Genomic DNA, 21,909 nt, shown 5'->3' with positions numbered 1-21,909 from the left:
CAGGAACTGAAAGGGTTATCCCACGGTTCCCAGCAAAGTCTGTACCCTCTACGTTACCCTGAATCTCACTTTACTCTTATTCTATTTAAGTAAGAAGTTGACAGTAATGAAAAAAAATTTATAGACCAATGTTTTAAATATATTTTTAATCCACGAACATCTTTATGCCAGTAAAAATATGTTCTTTGTACCACTGCTTTGACCCTCAGCTCAGTTCTCACATTCTAAAACTATATCTTTCTTGATGGAGGGGGAAACAAGGAGGATTATGATTTTTCAGGGTAGAAATATTAAGAAATATTTTAAACAAGTCTCTTCCTTTCTGTGGCAGAGAAAGCACAAAATCTTGAGGAAGAGGATGACGAGAGTGAAGACAACAATAGTGAGAGTGAAGGAGGGAGCACTGAGGATCCAAGCGAAGAGAGCTCTGATGAGTGTGAAGATGGGTGACGATAACTGCTGCTATAGTTTAATCTTCATGTGTGTTCATTACTGTATACTGTGGAAATATAAAGAAGAGAGCTGCATTTCAGTCTAATTGTTCTTTATTTGGCATAGCGTTCCTTTAATTTATCCATATTAACTTGAGCTCCTTCTTAATAGTTAGATTTCAACTCAATGTGAGCTACTCAGAAAGGGAAATAGTCATTGAAAACACTTAAAAGCACTAACAATGTGCCAGGTATTGTTGTATACACATTAATTTGTTGAATCCAACAAAACCATGCGAATAACACTTATCATTGTCCCCATTTGACAGATGAGAAAACTGAGGCACATACAGAGTGGGTCATTTGCCCAGCATCATATCCCTGTTGATCAGTAAAGCCTTGATTTTTATACGAACATTATGGCTCCAGAAGCATACTCCTAGTCCCTACCATGTCCAGGCACTTTTATTTATATCACTTATTTCATGTTTTTTATAGCATGTATCAGTACCTGAAATTCTTATTTACTTTTTTTTAGAGTTTTTATTTGTACTGGAGTATATTTGATTTGCAATGTTGTTTTAGGTGTACAGCAAAGTGATTCAATTATTCAGATTCATACACCTATTTGTTTTTTAATTCTTTTCCCATTTAGGTTATTACGGAGTATTGAGCAGAGTTCACTGTGCTTATACAGTAGGTTTTTGTTGGTTATCAATTTTAAATATAGTGGTGTGTATATATGTCAATCCCCAACTTCCAATTTATCCCTCCCCCAACTTGTTCTTTTTATCTTTTCCCTTCTTGTCAGAAAATGTAACCTCCACATAAGCAGGACTTTGTCTTTTTTACCATTATATCACTAGCAACTGGACATGTGCCTGGAAAATAATGGGATGTGTATACCAAGTGAATGAATGAACTGAAAGTTAAGGACAATGTTTATATTCTTTCTTAAAACATTTATAAGACTTTATTACACTTTTATGTATCTGTTACATTATTTTTCTGATTCTGTATTCCTTGATGAATTTCTGCCACCTTCGAACTAGGTTATAAGGTAACTGAGGTAAAAATGAGAAAAATATTCCTAAATAATTTGTTTTGAGTGTGCCAATCTGATTTGGGGCTAGGCAGTTTGAGTTTTTATTCTTATATCAGCACAATATCACGTCATATCCAAAATGCTTGAAGCATAATTCATTCTTTGAGCATTTTGTAGCATGCTAACGTTCAGAGGAAGAAATCCTGCTGCACCATTTTTATAGAACTATCTGAAAGAAGTAAAGACAGGTATGTATAATCATCTAGTTGCATAACTAGTTGGATAGCACCACAGGGCTGGCTGACAGAGGCCACAAGAACTGCTTGTTCTTTTCATTTGTAGGTTGTTTGTTATTCCTCCTATAACCACCACCATATGTTGATCAGGGCTTCCTTGGTGGCTCAGACAGTAAAGAATGCCTGCAATGCAGAAGACCTGGGTTCGAATCCCCTGGAGGAGAGCATGGCAACCCACTCCAGTATTCTTGCCTGGAGAATTCCATGGACAGAGGAGCCTGACAGGCTACAGTCCAAGGGGTCGCAAAGATCCGGACACGACTGACCAACTAAGCATATGTCGATCTAATGCCACTTACCTGACTTTGGAGTTCTCCCCATAAGAGGTTTTTTAAATATCCTAAAACTGATATTGCAGACTAAATGAATTACACTGGTAAAATTTTAGTTTTAAAAGGCCAGGAAGGTTCTGAGGAAGAAGCTCTCTGAATAAAAAGTCATGATATCATAAGTCATATTATAGCTAAATCTAAGAATTTTTGAAGTTTGATCATGCAGAATAATCCGTATTTATGGCTATGTACCCTTTATTCATAGTCTTCATCCTACTTGCACTCCTTACTCAGTGTAATTCAGGGTGTTGGCCTAACCTGACATAGGCATGCACATCTGAATGTGGTAGCTGAATAATAGAATAGCCAAACATAATCTGCAAAGTATTTTTTGTATTATTTTATATAAGCATTTTATATTATTTAATTTACTGGCTTCTCAGTCCTAAGAGCATGTTATTATATTTTCCCTTTTGGTTACACAGATTGAATTTGGGATGCTGGGTGTATCCAAGGGTAAAGGCTAACTGCCACTACTGCTAAGTCGCTTCAGTCGTGTCCGACTCTCTGCGACCCCATAGATGGCAGCCCACCAGGCTCCCCCGTCCTTGGGATTCTCCAGGCAAGAACACTGGAGTGGGTTGCCATTTCCTTCTCCAATGCATGAAAGTGAAAAGTGAAAGTGAAGTCGCTCAGTCGTGTCTGACTCTTAGCGACCCCATGGACTGCAGCCTACCAGGCTCCTCCGTCCATGGGATTTTCCAGGCAAGAGTACTGGAGTGGGTTGCCACTGCCTTCTCCCCTAACCATTGGACCACCAGGGAAATCCCTTACCTTCATATTTAAAAACTATTCTTTAATACTGCCATTTTTTTCCTCAAACCTGGTATCTGTGGAAATCCTGTATGTGAATTTCACATAGTGGGAATCAATTAACAAAAATACTTTTTAACCAAAAGTACAGTGGAGGCATAAGTGGTGGCTGGACATTTTGGAAGCCAAATAAACCTTCTCTATTTTACTGGGTATTTTAGAAGCTAAATAAATTTCTTCAATTACCCTGAGCTCCAATTAAAAATGTTTATTTTAAAAACTAAGAAAAAGCCAGTTGTAAAATGGTGACGGGTGAGATACACCAAAATAAATTAACTGCTATGGTTTCAAAAAATAAAACTGTGGGAAAAAGAATTATTTTGTTCATTTTTTCCCTGAGTAGTAAAATAATAACCAAAAATATAACTGGAGTGGTTTCATGATAATTGAAGAATGAAGAAATAATATAAATATGAACTGAATCCTGTTGATTAAAAAGAAGCAATCATATATTACAATAAATCCCTTTAACATAGTAGAGATATACCAGTTTTCAATTCTACCATAATTAGAAGTAAAGTATTAACCCTTACAACACTTCAAGTAGATATATTCAATTTATAGAGCACAAAAAGTTTTTTCTTAAGGAGGAAGGTCAAGCTGAGAATCAGAACTCTTTAGTTTGTCTTAAAAATCCAACGTGATTATAAAGTTATTAAACTCTTATGTCCTACAGGATCACAAAGAACTCAGGTAAATAGGGGTGAAGAGTGCTTGCACTGAGCCGTGGACCCCTGCCACATGCAGGTGTGTGTGTGAACACAGGTGCCATGGGCCCGGTGCAGCGCTTCATCCACACCTGCCTTCTTTGGTTTGTCATCTTCTCTCTTTTTTGAAGAAGAAGAATAAGCTTAAAATGTTAACTGGGGTACTGGAATTCAGACGAGGAAATTAAGACTATGAGATGCTAGGTTATGTTTCAGTATGAGAGATCTAGTGAATCTTGAACCCAGTGTTTCATGTTGCTTCACACATAGCTAAACTGTCGGTGAATCAGCACACAAGCAGTGTCTATGAAGACAGTTCAGTTCCAGACCTGTGCCTTCTTCAGAAAATTACAGTGGTGGGAAGGAACCCAAACAATCAACAGCTTGCAAATGTATGAGAATATCCACTCAATGCACTTAAGATGGAAACCCAATAATATAATTTCATTTATCTATTCAATCAGTATTTACTGAAAGCCTACTACGTCTTCTATGGAGAACAAAACCTGGTCCCTGCTTTTAAAGAGTACTGGTGTAGCTGAAATGCAGGGTGACAGACACTGGCATTGAGGAAGGCCAGGGTGCTAAAGGATAGCACAGGAGGGGCACCTAACCCAGGCCAGGTGTCCAGGGAAAGCATTCAGAGGGATGTGGAGTCTAAGCTGAAAAGATAGAATGAGGAGAAACTAGCTACAAGGAGAGGATGTGGGGAAGAGCGTTCTATTAGTAGATACATCTGAGTCCAGAGAGCAAGTAAGCATGGTTGGATTGCAGAAGGAAAATGGACCAGTTAGAGCCAAGACAGATGAAACTATAGTAATAAAGGGTCTGGGGAATGGAGGCTCTTACAAGCCATATTAAAGTTTGAACTCTATCGTTAAAGTAGTGGGAGGCCATTGAGGGATTTTAAAGAAAATAATGACTGTATTTTGGAAAGAGCATTCTAGTAGCCAGATAGAAAAACATGTTCTCAAACTACAGGTGATGATCCATTGGTCAGTTATGAAATCACTATAGTGAGTCAAAAATATTTGGGTTTCTTAAATACATAAAATACACACATTGCAAAAGAGTATATGGGAATTACAGTTTTGTTCAGAAATTTTTTTGTTCAGAGTTTTTGTGTGTATGTCCTTGATCTTGATGTGAAATGTGTTTCTTCCTAAGGATCTCCATTTAAAAAAAAAAAATTATATGAAGCACAGAGAACAGACTGGAGTGGATTGGAAAGGAAGAGCGTCAGGTATTCCAAATCCCAATCATTTTACAATCATTTAATGCCCTACCCTCCACTGTACTTTCCTCCCTAAGATTCCAGTAGAGAGGGACAGATTGAAGAAAGGGGAATAACTAATGAAGTAAAGACCATCTAATGCCTTGGAGAATGCATATGACATCACGTTAGTGTGTGGCAGTAGGTTCCATCTGCCCCAGCATCCAAATGTGAAGTCAGAATTTGTGGATGCCAAACCACAGATCCAGAGGGCCAATTATTAGTTATACTTGGATTTTTGGCTGCATAGTCAGTCAGCACCCATGATGTTCAAGGATCAACCATATATTATACAAGATGATAACCTACATTCCCTTTAACTGAAGTGTGTTTTTTCCCTTGGTTAATGTAAGGTATATGTGATTTTGATTATTTGCCTGGAATGTTGATCTTGGACAGGTAGGGGTGGGCAGTGGGGAGCATTTAACCAGGGCTTATGATGCCAGAAGTGAAGGAAAGCCTGGATCCACTTGAAATGTTTTGGGGTTCTGGGCAAGTGTCCTATATTGAGAGGTATTGAGAACTCATAAGAGGCAGGTAAGATGTGGCCTCCAAGACCAGTCTAAGGAGGACAGAGGTCTCTCTGATTGGGTTTCCTAATAAACTACCCAGCTGACATGGGATGTAAGTTATAATGCTGGGCTGGGGTGGGGTGGGTGTGCCAGAGTTGGAGAGGCTTGTGAAGTGAAACACTGGGAAACGAGATGGGCTTGGGTAGCTACTGTGCTGAAAGTTTTCACTTTCATCTCAGGTTCAAAGGATTTGTTAAAAGAATAAGCCACTTGTTCTATACAAATGAATAATGCCATTATTTGTTAAAGAATTATCTAGCTTACTTTCAATATACTAACATTAAAAGAAAAGAGAACTAGAAACAGCAGAGGATACATCACCAAATTGGGTTTTGACCAACATCCAGACTCAAACAGTGCTGGGAAGTCCCATGTCACAGCACATATGGAGTCCCAATTGGCAAAAGGTCTCAGGCGGCACATGCCACTCTGTGGCTGAGACTTCAAAGATTGCAGTTCAGGGTTCCCACTTATAATTCCAGCAGGCAAACTGATATTGTCATCGGTCTGTGAGCAAATTTCAGCTCTTTTCATATTAATGCTGTTTGTTTTGTCTTAAAAAAACTCGGAATGTTAAGCCTGGGTTGGCCAGAGCTCCTGCAAGGGCTCAACAATCTCAAGATTTGTCCCTTATCTTATCTATGGTGCTGTAAGTCTTACACTCACAGCCGGCAGTCAGGGCACTCAGGGCTGTGTCCAGGCAGGTTGGAAGCAAGGTCAGAGGCCTGTTCTACTTTGTCTCTGAAGCCTAAACAAGGCTATTTATTTAATTTCCCTAACAGTAGCCTTGTTCAAATGTACCCTTTTGCACCAGGAGACAGCCTATAGCAGGCACTGGTTGATTCCCCCTCCATCCTTTTCAACCTAGGTGATAAATCTAAGATAATTATGGTACTTCCATCCCACTTCCTACTAGTTAGTTTGCAACAGCTTTGAAATGTCACATAAAAATTATATTTTATATATATTTAACAGGTACAACTTGATATACAGTCTGAAATGACCACCACAATCAAGTGAATTAACGTATCTATCACCTCTATGTAGTTACTTGTGTGTGTATGTGTGTGTGTGTGTGTGTGTTGAGAAGATTTAAGATCTATCCTCTTAGCAAATTTCGAGTATGGGCATACCTCAGAGATATTTTGAGTTCAGTTCCAGACAACCACAATAAAGCTAATATCACATTAATGTGAGGCATGTGAAGTTTCTGATTTCCCAGTGCATATAAAAGTTATATTTACCACTATACTGTAGTCTATTAAGTGTGCAGTAACATTATGTATAAAAAATAATATGCATACCTTAATTTAAAATATTGCTAAAAAATGCTAACCATCATCTGAGCCTTCAGCAAGTCATAATCTTTCTTGCTGGTGGAGTTTGAAATATTGCAAAAATTATCAAACGGTGACACAGAGACACAAAGTGAGTGAATGCTGTTGGAAAGATGGCCCTGAAAGACTCACTTGCTGCAGGGTTGCCACAAAGCTTCAGTTTGTGAAAAACGCAGTATCTGTGAAGCACAATAAAATAAGGTAGGCCTGTGTATAATAAGTAACGTTAACTGTTGTCACCATGCTGTACTTTAGATCTCAAGAACTTATTCATCTTGCATAATTGAAACTTTGTACTCTTTGACCAATATCCCTTTACTGCTGGTTATTACTAGACAGGGACAGAACTCAGCCAGTCTCAGCTAATAAAACATGAAACAAGAAAGCATAGAGCCCTCATAGATACCTGCAGCAACTTAGAATCATGGGAGGCTTTATGCTAAAGCCAATGCTAAGAACAGTGGAGGAGAGAAAAGAAGAAACTAGTCCTTGATGACATTTTTAGTGACAGTCAACTCTGGTTTAGTCCATTACCTACCTCTGAATATCCTATGTAAAACAATAAATCTTCTTATTGTAGTTTGTTTCTTATTTTCCATTACTTTGCAGCCAAGAGCATCCTATTGTATGTATCTGCGAAGCATAGCAAGTATAATGACAACATTGACATCCTCTAGGATTGTAAGCCTTACTGGACTCTCTAGGTCACCATCAGGTCCCCGGTGGGTCATGGCCACCCAAAGCAGGAAGAGGAACTGGTCGATCCTTGTGCCAGTTACAGGTGCAGGTAAGTGAAAAGTGGAAATATGAAATCAGCTAGAATGGTTATCTCTGTGTTGTGTAAGTGAGGAGGGGAGGTAGGTAAGAAGAATTTTACTTTTCAATGTATGCATTTTAATTTTTTTCATGAGAGGAAGGGATAGCTAGGAAGTTTGGAACCTATATTACACACTGTTGTATTTAAAATGGATAATCGACAAGGCCCTACTGTATAGCATAGGGAATTGGCTCAATGTTATGTGGCAGCCTGGATGGAAGGGGGGTTGGGGGAGAATGGATACATATATGGCTGAGTCCCTTTGCTCTCCATCTGAAACTATCACAACATTGTTAATTGGCTGTACTCCAGTATAAACTGAGGACTTCCCTGTAGCTGAAATGGTAAAGAACCTGCCTGTGACTCAGGACCCCAGGGTTCAACCCCTGGGTTGGGAAATTCCTCGGGGAAGGGAATGGCAATCCACTCCAGGACCCTTGCCTGGAAAATTCCATGGACAGAGAAGCCTGGCAGGCTACAGTCCGTGGGGTCGCAAAGAGTTGGACACGACTGAGCGACTAACACACACACACACCAATATAAAATTAAAAGTTTAAAAAAAAACTTTTAAATTAAGCCTATACATGAGGTAAGACAAAACCTGGGGGGAAAAATTTAATGAAAATGTTAACCATGATTGCATTTGTGTGATGAGATTATTTCATTTTTGTCTGCTATAAAGTCATATACTTTTTTTTTAAAACAAGCATATATCACTTTAAAGGAAAAAATATAGCTGATTTACAATGTTTTGCTCTTCTTTAAAAAGAAACTTAAAAAGGAAGTTAGAATAAACAACAAGGTGCTACCAAATAGCATACCAAACTATATCTAATCTCTTGGGATAAACCATAATTGAAAAGAATATTAAGAAAAGGATGAATGTATATGTATCACTGAGTCACTGTGCCATACGGCAGAGACTAGCAAAGCATTGTAAATGAACTATACTTCAAACAAATAAACAAAAAAGACCAAGAAAAAGTAAAACTGACCTTAGGAGCAGAAAAGTTTACACAAGGAAGAGAAGAAACAAAGCAATATTCATGAATTGCCTATTGGACATGAGGCATTTTAGCAGGCCTTAGTACACTTTTTGGTGTGCTAGAAGCTTCCGATTAGGATCTGTGTGTGTGTCTGTGCTCAGTCGCTCAGTCATGTCTGACTTTTGCGACCCCATGGACTGTAGCCTGCCAGGTTCCTCTTTCCATGGAGTTTTCCAGGCAAGGATGCTGGAGCTGGTTGCCATTTTCTACTCCAGGGGATCTCCCTGACCCAGGGATCAAACCCACATCTCCTGCATTCCTAGGTGGAGTCTTTTACTGCATCACCTGGGAAACCCAATAAGGACCAACACTAACAAGTAAATAAGTAGGTCATTAAGTTCAGAAAAGATGTCATCTGAGACAGAGATGCTGATCTTCGTAGAACATTAACCACTTAGAACACTCACAAACTGGCTTATTCTTATGCACAGTTGGATAATTTAAATAGAGATCATTGCAAATAATCAGCAGCAGCCTCCTACATCCATTGGATCATCGAAATGATCTGTGGGATCATTGAAAAAGCAAGAGTGTTCCAGAAAAACATCTACTTCTGCTTTATTGACTATGCCAAAGCCTTTGACTGTGTGGACCACAACAGACTCTGGAAAATTCTTCAAGAGATGAGAATACCAGACCACCTGACCCGCCTCCTGAGAAATCTGTATGCAGGTCAGGAAGCAACAGTTAGAACTGGACGTGGAACAACAGACTGGTTCCAAATAGGTAAAGGAGTACGTCAAAGGCTGTATATTGTCACCCTGCTTATTTAACTTATATGCAGAGTACATCATGCAAAACATCAGGCTGGATGAAGCACAAGCTGGAATCAAGATTGCCAGGAGAAATATCAATACCTCAGATATGCAGATGATACCACCCTTATGGCAGAAAGTGAAGAAGGACTAAAGAGCCTCTTGATGAAAGTGAAAGAGGAGAGTCCAAAAGTTGGCTTAAAACTCAGCATTCAGAAAACTAAGATCATGGCATGCAGTCCCATCACTTCCTTTGCAAATAGATGGGGAAATAGTGGAAACAGTGAGAGATTTTATTTGGGGGGGGCTCCAAAATCACTGCAGATGGTGACCGCAGCCATAAAATTAAGACGCTTGCTCCTTGGAAGAAAAGCTATGACCAACCTAGACAACATATTAAAAACCAGAGACATCACTTTGCCAACAAAGGTCCATCTAGTCAAAGCTATGGTTTTTCCAGTAGACATGTATGGATGTGAGAGTTGGACTATAAAGAAAGCTGAGCACTAAAGAATTGATGCTTTTGAACTGTGATATGAGAGAAGACTCAAGAGTCTCTTGGACTATAAGGAGATCCAACCAGTCCATCCTAAAGGAAAACAGACCTGAATATTCAGTGGAAAGACTGATGTTGAAGCTGAAACTCCAATACTTTGGCCACCTGATGTGAAGAGCTGACTCATTTGAAAAGACCCTGATGCTGGGAAAGATTGAGGGCACAGGAGAAGGGGACGATGGAGGATGAGATGGCTGGATGGCATCACCAACTCAATGGACATGACTTTAAGTAGACTCCGGGAGTTGGTGATGGACAGGGAGGCCTGGCATGCTGCAGTCCACGGGGTCACAAAGAGTTGGACACGACTGAGCAACTGAACTGAACCGAGCCTCCGAAAGCCCTTATTTTCTTAGAATTGATTATGTAGTTCCTATTATTGTGTGACTACAAAAGAAAGTTTTAATAGTTGGTTAACCTTCCTGAGCTCTTTCCTGCCTTTTTTGAACACTTAGCTTGCCTTCTCTTCTACTCTGTAACAAGTCTTTTGGTGTTTCATGCCCCTAGGTCCCTAAATGTATCTTTCCCTCAAAGAAAAATTATTCTATGTCTTGCCATGAAAAGGATTACTTGAAAACAATCATTCTGTAAAGAAGATAAGTTTCACAGTTCCCTGTCTACCACTGGACAGTGTGATAGGAGGAAAGATTCTTCCCCATCATAACAGGCACCAAATTCAGTTTCTTCCTGATGGCAGCCGAAGAACTGAGCCAAATGTAGGGCAGAATACTTAAATCAGCAGACAACTTCGTCAGCCTATAGCCACCTTCCCTTAGCTCACATTCCACCAGTGCAAGAAAATAAAAGGGAAAAATGTTAAAAATCCTATGTACTAAATGAACTTACAAGAATATTTTTGAGAAACTTGACTCAAAACTGAAACTTGCTAAATTGAGTCACCTTTTGTCACCTATTAAAACAGTGGTTCATATACTGGCTGCTCCTTCATAGGCTAGTTGAAGTCTCCTAAGTGGTTCTGACTTTGGGGGATTTATTTTCATCCTTGTCTACTTTTTCTTCTCACCTCCTTTTGTAAATCCAGATGAAGAAAATGATGCAAAACAACTGCCTATATTCATTCTGTAGGCGCTAGCTGCCTTCCAGATGGCCACCTGAAGATCGTAGGAATATACTCTCTATTCAGCTGCACAAAATATAAAAACCAGCCAAATATGCATAGGGTGGTTATAGTGTCCAAGAACCATTCTGTGCTGGGGATACATTGGTATAAAAAGAAGTTCCTTTACTCACAAAGCTTGTGTTTTAGTGAGAAGAAAGAAGAAATACATACACTATGTCAAGTGGTTAAAAAAAAAAGTGCTATAGGAAAAAAATAATAGGGAGTGCCAAGACTAGGGGAGATCTGTAATTTTAAGTAGAAGGATAAAGGAAGGGCATCAAGAAAATTTTTGAACACTTGAGCAAAGACCAGAATGAGAAGGAAAAATCCTATGGAACATGGGGAAAGAGCTTTCCAAGCAGAGGAATATTTATTGCAAAGTCCCTGAGGCGGGAACATGCCAAAAATGTTCAAGAAACAACAATAAAGCCAGCATCCCTGGGGGCAGAGTGAAGACTTCAGCACAAAACTGGCTCCCTTTTACCCCTTCTCTGCTGAGTCTGAAGAATCAAAACTCTGTAGATTAAAAAACCTCTAAACTACTAAAGAGGAAGCCCTCGAGTCCATGTCAAGGGATGGTGAAGCTCTACTGAAATGGGCAACAAAATAAAACACATATTAGGCTTAGTCTCCAAGGAGAAAATATTTAAATGGATCAAAATCACTGCTGAACTAAGGGGAAGGAATAGGAGCAGGAATTGACATACACCGAAAGCCATAAACTGGGCACCACTGAACTTGTGAACATGGGTTTTATGGACATCAAACAGGATAGCCCAAAAGCTAATATTAGCTCCCATTTTACTGATGAGAAAACTTAGACTGAGAGCATTTAAATAATAGCTGATAAATAGAATTCAGATTTGAATTCAAGTCTGAATATCTTTAAAGTTTTTGCTTTTCTTCCTGTAACACACTGCCTTGACTCAAAAGGTCCTCGAGTCCATAGCATTCACAACAGAAAATTCCCCTGTGAGAGGGATCATGAAACACTACTAATTAATTATTTCAGATGAATGAAGTCTTATCCAGTCTCATCTGATACCCCACCCCTCCCATCATGGGAATGCAAAGAGATTAAGTGATTTTCCAAGGTCAAATGGTTGTTAGGAGGGAGAGCTGGAAGGTCTCACTGAGCAGTGCACAGGGCGCTGAGACTGAAGAAAGAATAGTTTCCAGTCCAATTCTCAGTAAGTGTGTGCTCCGGGAAATCCTGAAACTTATCCGGACTTCAGTTTCCTCATCTTCAAAGTAGAGGATCGTGGGTGATAATTAAATGAGAGTTCAGACAATGAACATATCACATAATTTCCATGAGATAGATTTTTCACCTCTGTAACTATTTCTATAGTCATGATCCTAAAGTCAGAGACAGACACTGAGACGGAGACAGACAGAGGTCTCTGACATTGCCCCTAGCCTCTTCCACCACCACCACCACAAGAAGTAGGTCAGACTGGGACCCCACTCCCTTCCAGCACCACCACTAGCGGGCCACACTGGGCCCAACTGGGGCTTTCCAATAGTAAAGAGTTCACCAATGCAGGAGATGTAAGAGTTGGGGGTTTGATCCCTGGGTCAGGGAGATCCCCTGGAATAGGAATTGGCAATCCACTCTGGTATTCTTGCCTGGAAAAATTCCATGGACAGAGAAGCCTGTTGGGTTATAGTCCATGGAGTCTCAAAGAGTTCAAGACAACTGAACACGCACATGCACAGGGCCCACCCACAAGAAGTAATCCTAGGCAGCCAATTCCAAGGCCATTCTCTGTGTCCAACCTTGGTTCTCCCTGGTCAGTGCTGTATTTGTCCATTACTTCCACAGAAATGATGCATCACACATTAACTCATGGATCTGCAGTTCAGCTCCATTTCTGTGTCCAAAGCAACTTACATGGCCAAGTCCTTATCAAAGTTGGTGGGGATGGGCAAGAAGGAGTCGGGGTGAAGAGTACACAGTTCAGATTTAGAGAAGAGGAAACGTTTTACCAGTTCAAGTCTTCCCATGCTCCAATGCATGTAGGTGGTTTATCCCTAGCTATGTAGTTGAGACAATGTGCCTGTCAGTTCAGTTCAGTTCAGTCGCTCAGTCGTGTCCGACTCTTTGCGACCCCATGAATCGCAGCACACCAGGCCTCCCTGTCCATCACCACCTCCTGGAGTCCACCCAAACCCATGTCCATCAAGTCGGTGATACCATCTAGCCATCTCATCCTCTGTCGTCCCCTTCTCCTCCTGCCCCCAATCCTTCCCAGTATTAGGGTCTTTTCTAATGAGTCAACTCTTTGCACAAGGTGGCCAAAGTATTGGAGTTTCAGCTTCAACATCAGTCCTTCCAATGAACACCCAGGACTGATCTCCTTTAGGATGGACTGGTTGGATCTCTTTGCAGTCCAAGGGACTTTCAAGAGTCTTCCCCAACACCACAGTTCAAAAGCATCAAATCTTCAGCGCTCAGCTTTCTTCACAGTCCAACTCTCACATCCATATATGACCACTGGAAAAACCATAGCCTTGACTAGACGGACCTTTGTTGGCAAAGTGATGTCTCTGCTTTTAAATATGCTATCCAGGTTGGTCATAACTTTCCTTCCAATAAGTAAGCTTCTTTTAATTTCATGGCTGCAATCACCATCTGCAGTGATTTTGGAGCCCAAAAAATAAAGTCTGACACTGTTTCCACTGTTTCCCCATCTATTTCCCATGAAGTGATGGGACCAGATGCCCTATTAGTTTTCTGAATGTTGAGCTTTAAGCCAACTTTTTCACTCTCCTCCTTCACTTTCATCAAGAGACTTTTTAGTTCCTCTTCACTTTCTGCCATAAGGGTGGTGTCGTCTGCATATCTGAAGTTATTGATACCTGGCAATCTTGATTCTAGCTTGTGCTTCTTCCAGCCCAGCGTTTCTCATGATGTACTCTGCATATAAGTTAAATAAGCAGGGTGACAATATACAGCCTTGACGTACTCCTTTTCCTATTTGGAATCAGGAGCTGCCTATAGTCTATAATGTGCCTATAGCCCCAGTGAAAAGATACTGATTATCATTTAATCTGCGTATTTAGGAGCTTCTTGAGATTTTACCTTCTTGTAGATATAAAGGATCCCTGACTTACCCAGAGGTAGAGAAAACAAGACATCAGCCATGCACCCAAGAGAAAGATAGAAGGAGCTCCCAAGGCACTGATTTGCAGCTGACACAGTTGAGAACCTTAGGTGTGAGCTCTTACTTGTTAACAAGAAAGAAACTGAGTTAGAACAGTAATGATGAACCCCACCTGTTAAGGTTCTGTTTTCTTCCCTGAGTAACTGGCCCAGGATTAGGCCAGATAGGGAAGGAATCTGATCAAGAATAGAAATTTAAAAAAAAAAAAAAAAAAGAATAGAAATTTAAGTTGTCAGATTCTCTTCAACTAAGTCAGAACCTTCCAGAAAGAACCTCTCACAAGCAGTAGTCCTAGGCACCTAATTCTGAAAACAAGGGCTAAATACCTGTTGTTCTAAACAGTTCAAGAGCTTTTACATTGAAAAAAAAAATACAGTTGACCCAGTCATAGGACACAGATTTGAACTGTGAGTGTCCACTTAGATGAGAATTTTTTCAATAATAAATACTATCAGTTCAGTTCAGTCGCTCAGCCGTGTCCGACTCTTTGTGACCCCATGAATCGCAGCACGCCAGGCCTCCCTGTCCATCACCAACTCCTGGAGTTTACTCAAACTCATGCCCATCGAGTCGGTGATGCCATCCAGCCATACTATAGTACTACACAGTTCCAGGTTGGTTGAAAGTGTGAATGCAGAATCTAGGATACAAAGGAACCATGGACGTTGAGAAATTCTGTATATGGGGACTGTATGTTATATGTGGATTTTCCACTGTGAGGAGGGCCAGCACTCCAGTCCCCAGTGGTCCTTCAAGCCTCAACTGTATTGCTATTACATACTGTTTGACTAAAAAGCATCTTATATAGGAAATCATCTTTCTTGCATCCCATTCATTTGCTGCTGCTGCTGCTAAGTCACTTCAGTCATGTCCGACTCTGTGTGACCCTATAGACGGCAGCCCACCAGGCTCCCCCGTCCCTGGGATTCTCCAGGCAAGAGCACTGGAGTGGGTTGCCATTTCCTTCTCCAGTGCAGGAAAGTGAAAAATGAAAGTGAAGTTGCTCAGCCGTGTCCAACTCTGCGACCCCATGGACTGCAAGCTACCAGGCCCCTCCGTCCATGGGATTTTCCAGGCAAGAGTACTGGAGTGGGTTGCCATTGCCTTCTCCAAGTTTCTGTTAAGAGAATTGAAAAAAAACAGATACATTTTCGAAAGTCTGTCAGAATTGCAGTTAAAGACTGTTACTTCCTTGGTGTCCTGTTTCACAGTGAAACACCTTGCCTAGTACCAGAGTTTCTGTCCTGAGGCTACCTTTAAAGAGCAGTTTTGTGGGAAAGAATCAGATACTTTACATCCCTTTCTCTTTCACCAAAGGGACAGAGATCCTGAGTGTGTCCGTCCACTTCCGGCAGCCTCTCTAAGCATTAAAAAGAGGGAAAAAAAGACCCTGCTTTGTGAAATATGGCAGAGTGTGAGTGCGAACTGGAAAGGGCCTGCCCGCAGCAGTTTTCCTTCAAGCACTACTCTCTAAGAGAACCCGCTGTTCCCCGTCAGAAGTTGTAATCTGTCGCCATCTGGTGGTCCCTCCGTCCACCAGATGTTTGAAATAGCGAGAATTGGGCGTCTTAAAATGTGCAAAAGATTTGCCCAAATACAAATTACTCTATCCCCTTTGATTAATTTCTTTATTATTAGAATATTTACACCTTCAGAAAGGGACCATGTGACCGAAAGGGAAGGGACCATGTGACCATTATTTGAGGAACTCACCACTGTTCTTTAGAAGAAAAGGTTGCAATTTCCGGAGTCCTCTAGGCTGGGTTCAATTCCGGCTGGAATTCTCTCTCTCTCTGGCCACAACTTTTAACCCTTTCCTGTCTTTCAGGGGTGAGTGTGAGTGTCTTCCAGGGGTGCCTGTTGTGGGTAGGGGTGTCGATTTAGCTATGGTTCCCAAGGAAAGTCCAGAATGAACTATCTTTAAAGTACACAATCGCACCGAATTCGCTCTCACTTAAGAAAAGCTGAGTGTACGGTTAACAACGCTTCCCACAGCCCTCGTCTCGGGAGACAGACGTTTAAACGGTGAGCACTGCCATCCCCCGCCCCCCACCTTTTTGGTCATAAATTAGATGCTTAAAATAGACTTAACGAGCAGGCAAAAATGAATTCACAATGTGGCTCCAAAATTACCTTTTCTGATGGCTAAAAATGCTAAATGCGTCAAAAAAGATTGACGTTTCATATTTACTCACCTTGACGTGGATCATATTTTACGCATAGAAATCTCCCCCGCAGCCCATTCGGGTGCCCCTTCCACTCCTTACTTCACCCACTCCTTTTTTCCTTTGCCGAAAGGTTTGGCTCCAAGTCCACTTGGAGTATCTTTAAACCTCCCAGAGAAGGGGCACTGTGGGCGGAGGGTCATGTTCCCAAGCCCCAGGCATCCTTGACCTAAAGGCAAGTTGTCTTCTGAAGACACAATCGAGTAGCCGGAGCTGCAGGCTAGCAAAACCTCCGCGCCCGGAAGAGAGAGACCAGGGGGGTCGCACTCGCCGCCTCTTTCTTCTGCCTCTGGGCATCTTGTTCCCATTTCTTCAAAGTGCTAAATCTTAGATCAAACGCAAACGAAACAGCTGGGCGGACACCACTCTTTTCCGGGCCACCCCTCACCACCGGTTCGAGTCCCTAGAGAGGATATCTTTTTACCACCCCCATTATCCAGGGCATCTTCCCCCGGAAGTAATAAAACATAAAAAGAAGAGTGGAAAAATATAAACAAAAATATAGATCCCAAATATTCTGAAGAGCCAAAAGACAACCACAACCACCCTCCTTGCATATTCTTACTGGATAGGCAAGAAGGGGGCGAGGTACTCCACCATCACCACCACCACCCCGCCCCAACAGGGGAAAACAAACCCAACATTTACTGCCGGGAGGCGGATGGTGCGAGGGAGGCGAGTTTGCTAAATCCTGGCGACCTAAGCCGAAGAACTGGAGGCTTCAGCGTCCAAATCGTGGGCTCTGTCCTTGGTGCTGAAAGAGCTGTGCCCTACGTCCGAACTCGCTGTGCTGAAACTGTGGAATTCTGGGCCCTCGGGTCTTTACCATCTCCGCTGAGCCCAAGAGCCTGGGTTGGAGTGGAAGATAATTGGAAACCAAACCAAACCCACGAAGTCCCCAAGACTGTTTCTCTCCCCTCCTAACTGGAATGTCCATGAATGCAGGGATAATATAAGTTGCCAAGACAGTGCAAGTTCCCTGAAAACAGTGCCTGACTCCAAACATGTGATTAATAAACATTTAACATATTACTAATATCTAATTAAACATTTTAAAATTAAGGACAAGCAGGAGACTTCATTCCTCCTTTCCATCTATATAAAGGAGAAAGGGATGGATATCCTCGCAGCTGGACGGTCTCAGCTTTAATTTGCGATACACAGTCCTGTAGATTTCTTTCTAAGGCGAGATTATTTTATTGGCTAAAACGTTAGAGGTGAGCGTTTTGGACACAAATCAGAAGAGGGAGTGGTTGGAAATGTCTGAGGCCACAGGTGAATGTAAACAAATCTTCCTTTCTGGGGAACCTCGGGTCTTGGGAGAAGGTGGAAGGGACAGAAGGTGAGCAGGCGTCTTCCTAGTACAGCACACCCTGAGAGGCGCCTCCTCCGGCTGGCCTCCTAGCCCCAGAGCATCTTGAATGATTTACCCCTAGCACCCGGGTGCCTGATTGACGCAACCATTTCTTTTAGGGAGACCTGAGGAGGGGGCGTGGGTGGAATTCCGAGCCTTTTTTCTTAGTAAACTGCGTTTTTCAAGCGTGGCAGAGAAGCTGCGCGGTGCGCGGTTTGGAGGGTTTTTTCCTGCGCGGAGTGGGCACGCCCACCTGCCCAGTCCTGAGCTCTGGGACTCGGAGTTGCAGTGACCCACGCCGGCCCTTCCGCATGCTCTTCCGTCTTTAAAAAGTGCCCGAGGTCTTACTGTAAGATTGAGAGAGGGCAACAGTATTTTCTTTAGTATCAAGGGCAACGCGGTTATTTCAAACCTCACAACGAGAACCCTCTTACTAAATCGGACTGTATCTTCTCAGGAGGAAGGGCGGAATCTTCGGTCTCCCTTATGGAATTTTCGTGCTTTGTAAGATTTTCGGCATTCCCACTGTGTAATGGTGAAAGGCAATAAGACATTCAGAGAGAAGAATCAGGATTCCGGTGGGCTAGCAAGGTCGAAGAAGTGTCCGTAAATAACCCCTGCCTGCAGCATCGCAACAACAAAATCACTGTGAAAGCGAGGAAAGAAATCACTGGTTACACGGTGTCACCCAGACACGGTGATCAACTCTGCTTTGCCCTAAAGAAAAAGAAACTGGGATGGAGGAAAGAGGACACCATAAATTAGAGACGAGGGTGTCTGAGGGTTGGCTTGAAAAGGCCGGAGAATAACAGCCCCGCAAGCCCCTTTAGGGGTTGACCTGGGGCGCGAGCAAAGACCGGGCCAGCACGGGGCCTCTCGGTCTCTGGCCGCATGGCGCCATCTGGTGGAAATTTTTCCGTGAACGCCTTTTTACCGCGAGGGGCTTTCGGGACGCGGCAGTTCGTTCAATCCGTCTAAATATTGCAAAAAGAGAATCCTTGAACAGCGTGAAAGGAAGGGAGCAGTGGAGGGGAGCGGGCCTGGGCAGAGACGGCCGGTCCGCTTCCCCCAGCCCACCCCCGGGACACCTCTATGCTCGGGTTCCCCTTGTGTGTGGAGCGGCGCTCGTGCGTGTTATTAACCTTCAGATGTGATCAGTCAGGAGGACTCCTTTCCCCATCACCAAGGGAACCAAAGCTAGGAGGGAGCGTGTAGTGGGTTGGAAATCGGACCCTTTTCTCTCCGGAGGCACTCGGTAGTGTGCTCCGGTGGAGTATACTTGGGGAAGCTCCGAGCAGGATGAGAAAACTGAAGTGAAAAAGAGATGGAGTCCTCTAAGGGTCTGCGAGCTCTCCCCTCATGTCTGTGTCCTTTGCTTTTACAACAATCCTGGCTCAGTAGAGAGCCAGCAAGGACATGACCCAGGGAGCGGTTTCCGCTCAAGGAGGCATCACAAAGCTGGGGCAGCCGCGGGGCAAGTAACTGAGGCTAAGCTACAGCTCTTCTCTTCTCGAGGATATGGTAATGGGGGAGAGAGGAAAGGGAGGGAGAAGCACTCAGCAAGGCAGAATTCTTCATAGAATTTCTCTTTTCCTTCTCCTTACCCGACCCTCTGCCTAGCTCAAAAAACAGACCGTGTTGAGTACGTTCTGGATTACTCATAGGGCTTTTTCTTTTCGTTTTTCCGGGTGCAAACCCGTGATCTGGGTTTATAATCGCCCTATAAAGCTCCAGAGGCGGTCAGGCACCTGCAAGGAGCCCCGCCGCTCTGCCCACGAGCTGCCCCCGCGAGCAGCGGCCTCGTGATTCCCCTGCTGAGCCGGTCCCCGCCTCCCCACTCCGCCTCCGCCTCCCCCAAAGCCAAGCAGCCGCCTCTTCGGATCGCTCTCCTCTCTTCCAGGAGCTCGCGTGCGGGACGGTACCAGCAAAAGACAGGCTGCAGCTGGAGGTGACGCCGGGCAGATTACGCCTGAGGCAGAGCCGGGCCGAGCCGGGCAGATTGCTGGGCGCTACGCAGAAGAGCGACAGGAGCGCGCGGCTTGCTGTCTCCCAGCCTAGGTGGGTAAGCGCGCAACCGCCGGGACCTTCCCAGTGCCCAGCAGCGACTGTTCAGCTGGGTCCTCTTCACCGGCGGTTTCATGGCCAACCCCCACCCCCAGAGTCTGCCATCTACCCTCCCGAGCCGAGAGCGTCCCGCCCGCCCGAGTCTTGGCTCCCGGTTCCTGCGCGGCGCAGAGACCTCAGCCTTCACAATCATCCTATCCCCATCAGCGAGATTCATGCCCCGGGGACGCACAGGGGCTGAGGCAGAAGTGGAGCGAGAGCGATTTTCTCCTCCGTTTCCCGGCTGCGAGCACCGGTCTCACCAACGGGCTCCTGGCCAGCAGCAGCCGAAGGCGCGACTCAGAGCGGTAACCTGTTACTTCCCCAGAAACCGCTGTCTCCCAGCTGCCTGCGTTGCGGTGCGAGTGCGCGCGCGGGGCTAGGTGTGGGGGTCCTATGGAGAGTGTGGAGGCGGTGGCCTGCGGGCGCTACTCTGCAGGCTCTTGTATCTACCCAGCTTCGCCCGCACTCTCTCTGTTCCCTGGCCTTCGGAAGCCATCGCACCAACGCCGAGCGCGGAGCAGGGGCGCCGCGCACCTATCCTTATCTGCCGCCTCCCGCGCGCTGGGAGCAAGTTGGTTTCCCCGGTGATGTTCCCCTTTCTTGCCTCCCTCACCCTCCCCGGGTCTGTACTGCGAGAAATACGAGGTGGAGGGGAAATACAGAAACAAGGACGGAGCCCGGTTCTTGGCTTCGAAATGGCTTAAAGCGGGTGGGGTAAGAGGGAGACGAGAGAGGTTCCGACTCGCTGCTTTCTGGCTGTCTGGAGTACAAGGTGACTGTATATCTTCCCCAGCCAAATCCAAGGGATACCGTGAACACACGAACCCCCTTTTCTTCTCTCACCTTGTCTCACCAAAGTCCCCGTTCCCTGGAGCAGTTAGCCTCCTTCTTTCCAGGGAATTAGCCAGACACAACAACGGGAACCAGACACCGAACCAGACGTGCCCGCCCTGTGCGCCCTCCTCCGGCTCACACCCCCCCGCCCCTCCCGACCGCCCGCCAGCCGGCTGCCGAGACCCAATAGGGCTTGTCACGGCTGGGCTGGAAAATCGCGCAGAGTCTCCCTAGCCCTCCTAGCCCAGCCGCCCGAACCCGCGCGACCTGCACTGGCCTTGGGTTCCCCTAGTCTCAGCGCTGCGCTCCAGGTCGCGCCACCGCGCCGCTAGACTGGAGAGGAGCCCGGGGCTACGTTGCGAGCGCCCGAATCCCAGAGCTCGCGTGCACATCTCCTCCTCCCCTAGTCCCCAGCCTGGCGCACCCCAACCCAGCCCGCCAGCGGCCCTTCTTCTCGCCTCTCCCTAGCCCAGACTTCAGCCGGAGCGTCCGCGCCCCCGGCCGCTCAATCGCCTCCCGCGCGCCTGGACCCCGGAAGCCCTCCCCATACAGCTCTCGCTTCTCTTTGCAGCCTTTTCTAGTGCCCGACTGGCCGAGGACCCCGGACAGCAGAGGCGTCGGGACGACCGAGCTGATGGCGTCTTCGACCCCTTCTTCGTCCGCAACCTCCTCGAACGCGGGAGCGGACCCCAATACCACCAACCTGCGCCCCACAAGTAGGTCCTGCTCCAGTTTCCTATCAAATGGACTGTAGGAAAGATGGGGGCGCTGGGACCTGAGGAGTCTGCGCTGGCGGAAAGGGAAGGGGGAGCGCGGAGATGATGGAGGCTAGAAAGAAATGGGGCCCTGACCCAGGTCCCAACCAGAGGTCGTTCGACTGCCAGGGATGCTAGGTGATTCCAGGGCGCTAAAAGAGTGGGAACCACGCAGGGTCGGAGCGGCGGCGATCCTTCGCGGCGGGTGAAGGACACGCGGTGAGAGTGTTGTTTTTGTTGTGTTGTGTTGTGTTGTGTTGTGTGTGGTTTCTTTGCTAGGTGAGACGACCGGGGTCGGTGCACCGGACGGTGTGAGGAGCTGGGAGACTCAGCGGGAATAGAGTTTTCTATCTCTAGCTTTCGTTGAG

At 44.7% G+C, this 21,909-nt stretch overlaps 2 protein-coding genes and 1 long non-coding RNA gene across 15 annotated transcripts in view; 2 read left to right on the top strand and 1 right to left on the bottom strand.

Moving 5' to 3' along the window:
- ERICH2 (glutamate rich 2) overlaps positions 1 to 527 on the top strand; it is a 34,377-nt gene extending 33,850 nt beyond the window's left edge. For all 11 annotated transcript variants that reach the window (XM_043894471.1, XM_043894466.1, XM_043894467.1 and 8 more), the window contains one exon: positions 332 to 527. In XM_043894471.1, the coding sequence (XP_043750406.1) occupies positions 332 to 450 (119 nt within the window). In that variant the 3' untranslated portion in view covers positions 451 to 527. The remainder of the gene's footprint in view (positions 1 to 331) is intronic.
- On the bottom strand, positions 369 to 16,782 carry LOC122688461. Its single transcript, XR_006339462.1, has 3 exons — positions 16,463 to 16,782; positions 15,981 to 16,124; positions 369 to 499 (listed from the first exon to the last, which is right to left on the bottom strand). It is a non-coding gene; the product is annotated as an uncharacterized LOC122688461 (long non-coding RNA).
- A 2,385-nt stretch (positions 16,783 to 19,167) lies between these two features.
- GAD1 (glutamate decarboxylase 1) overlaps positions 19,168 to 21,909 on the top strand; it is a 39,036-nt gene continuing 36,294 nt past the window's right edge. Inside the window, exons 1-3 of one of the 3 annotated variants that reach the window (XM_043894454.1) lie at positions 19,168 to 19,367; positions 19,747 to 19,904; positions 21,358 to 21,502. In XM_043894454.1, coding sequence (XP_043750389.1) covers positions 21,421 to 21,502 — 82 coding nt within the window. In that variant the 5' untranslated portion in view covers positions 19,168 to 19,367; positions 19,747 to 19,904; positions 21,358 to 21,420. Of the gene's footprint in view, positions 19,368 to 19,420; positions 19,905 to 20,026; positions 20,258 to 21,357; positions 21,503 to 21,909 lie in introns of those variants that run through there. The other 2 variants (XM_043894453.1, XM_043894452.1) reach the window with 2 other exon arrangements.

This window comes from Cervus elaphus, chromosome 33, assembly GCF_910594005.1.
Source record: "Cervus elaphus chromosome 33, mCerEla1.1, whole genome shotgun sequence".
Taxonomy (NCBI): Eukaryota; Metazoa; Chordata; class Mammalia; order Artiodactyla; family Cervidae; genus Cervus; species Cervus elaphus.
This window is presented reverse-complemented; position numbering and strand designations above follow the sequence as displayed.